At 34.4% G+C, this 10,095-nt stretch overlaps 1 protein-coding gene across 1 annotated transcript; it reads left to right on the top strand.

The window, feature by feature from the left end:
- On the top strand, positions 3,713–7,337 carry LOC109727513 (cytochrome P450 89A2-like). Its single transcript, XM_020257654.1, has 3 exons — positions 3,713–4,338; positions 5,584–6,118; positions 6,879–7,337. Exons 1-3 carry the CDS (start codon positions 3,791–3,793, stop codon positions 7,335–7,337), a joined length of 1,542 nt encoding a protein of 513 aa, XP_020113243.1. The 5' UTR covers positions 3,713–3,790.

The raw sequence follows: 10,095 nt of genomic DNA, 5'->3' as shown, positions 1-10,095 counted from the left end.
TTGGACAGCTCTAAATATAACCTAGTGTTGTAATAATATGTGCGCTAAAAGCATCACTTTTATTTTTAAAAGCCCAAAATGTCTAATCTTTTATATAAAAATGTACGAAAACTTTAAACTTACTTAATTCATTGATCATTTTAAGTTAACTATCTTAATCTTTCAAAATCTTGATTGTCGTTTATTTTTACACAATTTAATTACTAGTATTTTATGCAATTCTCTAATTGATAAAGATTATTAAAATAAATAATTAGTTTAAAATTGAAGCTCAGGAAGTATATTGCTACTCAAATCAATAAATTGAAAAGATTGATGAAAAATCAAAATTTAAAAGGATGAATAATCAATTAAAGATGATTTAATTTAATAAGTTTTGCAAAAAAATTTTTATCAATTTTTATATCCCTCAATAATAATTGTTGTCTAGACTTTGAAAGCCTCCAAAACAATATTTTTTTGGCTCTATAATTAAATTAAACAGGCTTTTTTCCAATTAGCCCCTCAATTTTTTTTACTAAATAGTCCTAAATAAACATCTGTATATTTACAATTATATGACTCTCTTCTTACCAGACGAGTTGCCACGTTTGCTATTTATTAACTTTGAACACGAATCACCGTATTAATATTCATATTTAGTCTCTCTTTTTTAACTTTTTGGGGATTAACAAACACTTACACACACACGGTTGATCAATCATCGGTTGAAACACGGCGATTGATCCGTAGTTCAACTAAAAAATGTCATTAGGCGCTCGCCGTAAGGTAGAGAGGCTATTTATGTAAATATAAATTTCTTAGGCCCATTTCGTTAAAAAAGAAAAATATTTGGAGGGGAAAATTAAAGAAAAACCTAACATAAGTGCAACTTGAACAAGCAATCTGAATAAAAGTCGTGCAATTTGTCAATATAAATAAATTAAGATCTTTGCGGTCTCAGATTTTGCTTTTGGCTTTAGAATGATATATAAAATATAATTATTTTATTCAAATTATACATGAAAGTCATAAGATGAATGAAGAGTAATTTTATTTTTAATAGAGTGGGTACAAAGCTATGCATGAGGAACAGGCAGACAAGGACATGTTTAATTTGACGTATATTTATCAGCGTTTTACAATTCAAAGTGCTTAGGTACTTTTTACAAGCACCTAACTGAACTATATATAATAATATATATTATATTATTATATATATATAGTAAGGCTATATCTCTTATGAATATAGAACCGCTTTGCGTATCTATAATTGTTTCCGATGTTGAGTTTTTTGAATCGACGTTCCACATTCGTAAAACATGATCTAGCTGATATTTTGAAACTTCTAGAAATATAAATTCGTAGAATCTTTTTGAATCATTATAAGTCTTATCAATACGGGTATAAAATGACGCGTTAAAAATCGAACGAATTCTAAAAGATATGACTTAAAAATGATCGGACTATTTAATCGGTTCATGATTTATTTTTTAGGAATAAAATTTCTATCAAAATTCAATTATTCCGATTCTTTTCACGTGAAACTAGCAAATATCCCATACAGGCCGGTTAAAAATGAGTTAATTTTGTGAGTTGTTTGATCATAGTAAATGCAGTATCGAAAAATTATAAATTTGATTTCAGAAGTTAAATGATGTAGATAATGTTCTAACGTATGAATCGTCGATTAGAAAGCTTCTATCATCAAAAAAAACAACTTGGTAGACAGTAAAATAGTATATATATATTTTATATATATATATATATATATATATATATTATATATATATAATAATATATATATATATATGATAATGTAATATTGATTATGAATATTTGAAATCACTATTTATGGCTTTCAAAATTTTAATTTTTGATTGATTTTAACACGTCACTCGGTCAATAATATTTTGTCTTTAAAATTTGAATGTGCCGTTTAGTTAATATGCTTTATAAAATAGTTACCTTAAAATTTAAAGTCCAAAGTATCGGTGACTTATTTAAATCAAATAAATTGAAAGATTGAATAATAAAATCAGAATTTTTAAAAATTGGATAGTCAAACTCAAAAATAATTTATAGTTTAGATAAGTTATGAACACTTTTACCTAAAAGATGGATAATTGCTTTGTACAGCATTAGGAGCACGTTTTTGACTTGGAATCTTTCAAGAACTGCTCCCCTTTCGTCCTTTGTTTGAATTCAATATCTTACAAAAAAAAATATATATATATAAAAAAAGAATTAATTGCATACAGTTTCTTGTAAATATATCGAATAACAGATATATTCCTATAAAGTTTAACTTTTTATTTTTATCCTTGTATAGGTCCTACCGTTTTCAAATATATCCCTACTATTAGAATCTGTTAGAAAAATATAGTTAACCATGAGTAAAATATTTAATCCTGGTTAGTGAATGAGTTAAATTGACCTTTTTAGCCCTTCTATATTATTCGAAGAAATATTTTTTTGGAAGGATATTTCTGTATAGTTCTAACAATTGGGGCTTTTGAAGAGATATATTTGTAAGGAAAAAAAATGTTATTTTATTTAACTGCTGTTAAAAAATAAACAGTACCCTAACGGTAACAAAAAAAAAAGGGAGTAAATAAGAATATTACTGGACTTTTATAGGGATAAAAATAAAAAATTAAATTTTATTGAAATATATTTGCTTTTCGATATATTTACAGGGAGTTATATACAACTAAACCTACGAAAAGTAAACTGCACTGCTGGTCCCCAAACTTTGAAGCTAAGTTTTATTTTCACATTTTAATTGCTTCACTTTGAAGCTATTTGAATTGTAACATTACAACTTAGCCCATCTAAGGACTATAATTAACACATTAATCTTATTATTATTTTAACTAAAAGTTAAAAAAGATTGTTTAAATTCTTAAACTATTGGATTAATTAGAAGTTATAAAGATTACATCGGCTCCTTTGGGTTGTAGACTTAGCATTCTCTTACATTTCGACATTAGAGGCCCTATACTTTTAGTTTAGTTTCAATTTAATCTCTAAAATCAAAAGTGTTTTTCATTAATTGTAGTCCTTATATATTCAATTTATCAATTTTTTTTTCATCCATTTATATATCCAATTCACAAATATAAACTTTTTATATTAAGAAAACACTTTTAACTCAAGGAGTAGTATATTTGACAGAAAACATAGTTGACAAATGCATGGTACATAAATATATATATATATATTCTCTAATAATAAATATGTATAGAGACTAAAGTATAGCGTTTTAATAAGAGATTAAGGGCCGACAACGTTGAAACTAAATGTTCGAGGACCAAAATAAAACTATGCTGAAGAATGGAAAAAAAAAGAGGAAAACTTCAAATTGCTCCCTTCTACTTTAGCTTATTTTTATTATGTCCTTCTGTCGTTTAAAAAGTTATAATTAATTTGTTCCCCTAAGTTTAACTTTTATCTGTCCAAAAATTTTATATCAAATAAGATGGTAGCATAAAAATTTTGAAAAAAATAACAAAGTGGCAAAGTAAAAAGTACGCTAAATCACAGAATAATTAATTGTAACTTTTTGACTAAATAAAAAAAAAGAGCTAAATCACAAGAAAGCAAAGTGCAATTATTAAAACCACAGGGGCCGAAATGAAAATACGCTGCCAAGTTGGCTGAAAATAAAATACCAAATTACATGTTTTATCAAAGCCACAAATCAAAGTCTCTATAAAACGCTTCAACGCCACACAACCAAAAAATAGAGAAGTAGATAAAAGAAGAAAAAAAAAAAAAAATACCACTAGTGCAAAAAATCAGAGTACCAATGGATTCTTGGATCCTCTTCCTTTCCATACTCTTAGCCCTCACTCTCTCCATCCTCCTACTATTAACAAATCATCATAAAAATCAGAATCAGAAGCAGCAGCAGCCGCAGCAGCAGCAACTGCAAGATGAGAATCAGAATCAGCAACAGCAGCAGCAGCAGCAGCAGCATGCAAAGCAGCCCCCAGGTCCCCCCAGCTTTCTGCTGCTGGCCGACGTGATATGCCGCCGCCGATCCGTCTTCGACACAGAGCACCTCATCCGGGCCCTGCATGCGCGGCACGGCCCCGTCGTCGCGCTCCGCCTCCCCTTCCAGCGCCGCCCGTCGGTGTTCGTCGCCGACCGCCGCCTCGCCCACCGCGCCCTCGTCGAAGGCGGCGCCGCCTTCGCCCACCGCCCGCCGCTCGTCGAGCCGAACGTGCTCTTCACGTGCGGCCAGCGCGACATCAGCTCCTCGTCCTACGGCCCCTACTGGCGGCTCGTCCGCCGAAACCTCGCCTCCAAGATCCTCCCGCCGTCCCGCGTCGAACTCTTCGCCCCGACACGCAGGTGCGAAGAGCGGTTTACATAAAATATATATATTTTTACAAAAGATTAATAACAAATCAATCATATAAACTCACATAAGCACATGATTCGGACACTAGGATAAATTTAAGCCCAAAGAATCCCACATGAAAAAAGTTTATTGCACCAATATTTTCCAACGTTTTCTCGTTTCATCTCTTGGTTTTCTATGTTTTAATAGGTAAAAAATACAGAAAACTTATATATATACATTAAGAACTATTTTGAATCAGGTATAAAATTATCAAAATTTTAATTCTATTGTCGAATCTTTTAATTTGTTCGATTTGTATCAGTCAGTCAGTAATATTTTGACTTTAAAGCTTAAACTCATTAGTTATTTTTAAAAATTTATAATTATGATAATTATATAAAATATATTAATTTATTAAAATTTTGAAATCAAAGAACCGTTAATGGACTCAAATCAAAGATATTAAAAATTTGAAAATATAGGAAGCCAAATCAATATGTTCCATAGTTCAAAAAAGTTCTAATATTTTATTTTTTTAATATTTGTAGTTGAGTGTCTAAAATTTATTTTAGTAAAAAAAAATTTACGCCGTTAATTATAACGAAAACTGCCCATGATCGTACCAAATTTTGCCACATGACAATTTCGGTCTACTTTTTGTTATACATTTTGATGATAAAAATTTAAATGAGATGAGATATATAACCGACCGTATCTAGTGCAGTTAGCTAAAAATGGTATTCAAGTTTTTAATTTCTAAATTTAAGTTGTTTTTCATTTCTAAATGGCAAAAAAAATTTGAAAAATTGGAATTAAATCAAAAAATAGGGTAAAGATTGGAAGTCAACTGTGTCATTAATCCCAAAGAAGGATTAAATTGAAAAATAGGGTGAAGATTGGAAGTCAACGGTCTCATTAATCCCAAAGAAAAATACTGTTGATATATATATTTTTTGGGATAATTATTTATAGTTAAATACTCCTCAGAACTTCTAAAATATTTTATATATATATTTTTTATTTCAAATTTTACCCACGTATATTTTTTTTGTTATTCAAAAACAATCTTGTTGGTAGTATCCGTTAAGTCATCCAAGATTAAATTCGGGTTAAATTTCTATGAGAGTTAAAAAGAAGTCAGAATACCTCTTTTGCTCCTAACTTAATGACAAATAAGAAAAGTAGGAGGTAGTAAAAGAATATATTTGAAGAGACAAAATAATAATTTTACAGATATAACGGTTGTTTGTCAGGTGGGCCCTCGCGGTGCTCATCGAGAAGCTGAAAGCGCAAGCCGCGGCCAACGACGACGGCGTCGTAGTGGTGATGGAGAGCTTCAAGCATGCCATCTTCTGCCTGCTGGTGTTCATGTGCTTCGGCGTGAAGCTGGACGACGACACCACGATCGCAGACATCCAGGCCGTGCAGCAGTTCATGCTCGCAGCCTTCACTGCATTCCCGGTCTTCGCTTTCTTCCCGACGGTCACCAAGCTCTTGTTCCGCAAGAGGTGGAACGCGTGCGTTGCAACGAATCAGAAGCAGCAGGAGATCTTCGGGGCGCTGATCCGCGCCAGGCAGGAGCAGAAACTGAAGCAGGAGTCTGACAGGATAGCAGTCGCGTATGTCGACTCCCTGCTCGAGCTCCGTCTGCCGGAGGAGCAGGGCAGGAGTCTCACTGATGGGGAGGTCGTCAGCCTATGCTCGGAGTTTCTGAGCGGCGGGACCGACACGACAGCAACCGCGTTGCAGTGGATCATGGCAAACCTCGTTCGACGGCCGGACATACAGGTGCGTAATTTTGAATACAAATTAATTAATTTCGATCGACTGACCGTCCCGGACGCAAGTAGCAAAAGGTTTCGATAGTTGGTTGGTTGGTACCCAAAGTTTAAACTTCAAAATATAGTCGCTTCATATTTTCAGCTTGGCACCTGTTTGTTTGGGTGAAAGTGGAGAGGATTGAAGTCGTTTTCGGCCATAAATGATCATTTTCGTGGTTTATTTTACCGTAATAAAGATACGGTTGAAATTGGAATTATCCGAAACAGTAAGGTCGAAATTAATTACGGCGAAGAGAGGTGAAGAGAGGTCAATGCCAGCCCTAATAAGTGGCATAAAAAATTAAAATATATAGAAAATAAAATCATTATTTGTGTGATCACGTATGTTAGAACATTCTTTTTTACGTCATTAATTTTGTTAACAAGTTTGGACTCAATCCAAAAATTTACGCGGAGAGGTGGACAAAATTTTTACATTATTATGTGTCAGGATTGAAATTGTTATCTAATATGAAAATAATAATTTTAATATGTCTCGTCGACATGTATTACGGTTATAAAAAAAAAAAAGTCCAAACACTAGTTTCTCATATTATTAGAGGTCTAGGTAAAAGGTTTGTACGCACTTATGATAATTAATATGTCATAGATCACATTGTTATCAAGTGATTTGATTTTGCTTGCTTGTTAGTAGATGATAACTTTGACCAGATGTGAATCAACTAATTTTCTCTATGATTTTAACTTGTTTCTGTGATCGGTAACAGACGAAGCTATATGAAGAGATCAAAACAATGGTAGGGACAACCGAGAGGAAAGAAATTGATGAAAAGGTCTTGTCATCTATGCCATACCTAAAAACAGTAATTCTAGAAGGATTGCGAAGACACCCGCCAGCGCACTTTGTGTTGCCACACACCGTCACAGCTAATATGATGCTCGGCGAGTATTGCGTTCCAAAGGGAGCTGATGTGAACTTTATGGTGGCGGAGATAGGGTGGGAGGGAAAGGTTTGGGAAGACCCTATGGAGTTTCGACCGGAGAGGTTCCTGGAGGGCGGGGAGGGAGAGGCGGTGGACATAACGGGGAGTAGAGAGATCAAGATGATGCCTTTCGGGGCAGGGAGAAGGATGTGCCCGGGGTATGGGCTGGCAATGCTACACCTTGAGTACTTTGTAAGCAATTTAGTATGGGAGTTCGAGTGGAAGGCCATAGAGGGNATTTAAATTTTAAAATTTAAAATTAAAATTTAAAATTTTAATTTTTAAAATTTTAATTTTAAATATCAAATTTCAATTTTAAAACTAAATTTAAATTTCAAAGATATAAAATAACAAATTTAAAATTTTAAAACTAAAAATATCAAATTTAAAATTAAAAATTAAAAATATCAAATTTAAAATTTAAACTTTAAAATTTAAAATTATAAATTTAAATTTAAATTTAAATTTAAATTTTAAAATTATAAATTTTAAAAATTTAAATTTAAATTTAAATTTAAAATAAAAATCTCTCTCTTTCTCTCTATTCGGGGTTGGGAACAACTTGTTCCCACTGTGGGTGGGTGGGAACAGCTTGTTACCGGGTGGGTGGGAACAACTTGTTCCCAGCCCCCAAAAACATGTTTGGGTATAAAGTGAGGGATAACCCCCTTATGCCCTCTTTATACCCGATCCAAACGGGGGTATAGAGTTCTTTAACTTCTGAATTCCATGAAGTAGTTTGTAAGATATTGCATTTCGAATGCGAAGCGGTCGGTCATCTCTCATCTGTAGCATAGTCCGCATAGTGCCCACTTTAAAAATGTGTTATTTTGCACTCAAAATTTCGATTAATTTTCACAAGACTTGACTCCAAAAGTTTGTCGCCCAAGCGCCACTTACATAGAAAATTTTGGTTAATCCATTATTTAAATTTACAATTTTCATACTATAATCACACCGAATTCCCTCAAACTGTGAGACCCAGTTTCTGTCAGTGGGGACTTGTCGACAGCTCTGGAGAGTGTCGAGACAAGCCCGAGTTGCGTTGGCGTCAAATAGACGCGAAACGGACTCCGTTTGACGCGAGGGCAGCATTCTGTGTGAAAATCTGCGAAATTGCAGGATTTTTACTCTGTTGTACCGGTACAAGGTTTGTGCTGTACCGGTACAACCATCATGGAAGACGCTTGCTGTACCGGTACAAGGGTCCATTTGTACCGGTACAGAGCGTGCGACAGAACTCAGATGCTCTCGGGTTTGGCCTTGTACCGGTACAGCAATCCGTGTACCGGTACAAGGGAGTTGGTGGAGGGCTAAATCAGTAAAATTCCACCTCGTTCATGTCACCCTCTTTCCCTCTCTCTATTTATCTGTGGATTGAGCTGAGAGAGAGAGTTTTCACCATCTCCTCTCCCTCTCTCTCTCACTCTAGGCCGGTTGGGAGCACGGTTGAGGACTTCGTCGCCGACGTCGCGCCGCGAGCCGTTCGAGCGCACGTGTTGCCGGGGCACTGCGAGGAGGCCGGGCGAGGGTGCGTCTTCGCCGTTCCTGTCGCCGCACCACCGTTCATCGCTGTTGAGGTAGGTAATTTGGTCGCAATTACCTCGAGTACCTCAACCATCTTCAAACCGAGCAATGTGCTGATTTTCACAGATTTCCTGCGTCGACTGTTAGTATTTCGGCTCGTTCTCCGCGTAGGAGCGTCGGATCGCGACGAAACTTGGTTCATTGGATTCTAGACTGCGAGAGGATTCCACAGAGCCCTCATTTGCAATTTTTGGACAAGGTTAGCTTGGTCGAAANTTGTTGTCGGAATGAGTACGAAACTCATGTTTCGCACCATGCCACTTCCAACACACCCACTAACCATGCTAGGATAGCAAGATATCATCTTGTGCAACCGCAATCAGCGACACACCCAAAATAGTCCCCGAAATTGGCCTATTTTGGCCTTTCGGGCAGCGTAAGTACCTATTGATGCCACAATAGATACTTGTGGGACACTACGAGACAGCATGAACGCTTTCTCAACCAGCCAGAACTTGAGATTCGACAAGTTGAAGAAAATCAACCCTATTTCCTCAATTTTGACCGCATTGAAAAGAGAGTAGCAAAAGGACGCTTCATTTGTGGTTTAACAAGTCACCGAAGATGCGGGAAGGTCACCGGAGAAGTTGTCCAGCAACAAAATCTCATTGCTGTGTGGTGATCGACCAAAAAGAAACGGAAAGAGGGAGAAAGAGAGAGATTGTATATATAAGGGAGATAGAAAATCTCGTTTGTGGTAAAAATGATGGCTAGGGTTAATCCGATCAATCTAGGGATTTGGGTCGCACTAAAATTATAAGATAGCCCTTAAATGTGTCCCCTCTCACAGTGCTTCACAAGCAATCCCATCATATCATGACAAAGGTTGCGCAAAAGCTCTCGAAAATTTTCAATTTTCAGCTGCAGTTTTCGAAACTACACATGAAGTGTCAATTTCAAGGTATTGCTGTTTCACAATAGAAAGTCCAATTTTGGAGAAGTTCAGGTTAAAATGTTCGTCTCAGATTGTAGATATCCATAGAGTTCGGCTTCGTTTGGTTAGAGTATAAGTAAGAACTAGTTATATCGGGGATAGGTACAAGTATGAATTTTCGTAGGAACAAGAGTATTTTTTTATTTGGATGAAAATATGAGTAAAGTTGGAACTAGAAAAATTATGTTTGGATGAAAAATGTGAGTATAAGGTGAAATAGTTGGTAGTTATAAATAGAAAATAATGTGAGTATAATGAAAGTTGAAAATTTTAACATTTAAATTTTAAAATTTAAAATTAAAATTTAAAATTTTAATTTTTAAAATTTTAATTTTAAATATCAAATTTCAATTTTAAAACTAAATTTAAATTTCAAAGATATAAAATAACAAATTTAAAATTTTAAAACTAAAAATATCAAATTTAAAATTAAAAATTAAAAATATCAAATTTAAAATTTAAACTTTAAAATTTAAAATT

The sequence above is a fragment of the Ananas comosus genome, linkage group 22, assembly GCF_001540865.1.
Source record: "Ananas comosus cultivar F153 linkage group 22, ASM154086v1, whole genome shotgun sequence".
Taxonomy (NCBI): Eukaryota; Viridiplantae; Streptophyta; class Magnoliopsida; order Poales; family Bromeliaceae; genus Ananas; species Ananas comosus.
Note: the sequence above shows the minus strand (reverse complement) of the source record. Positions and strands in the feature narration are given on the sequence as shown.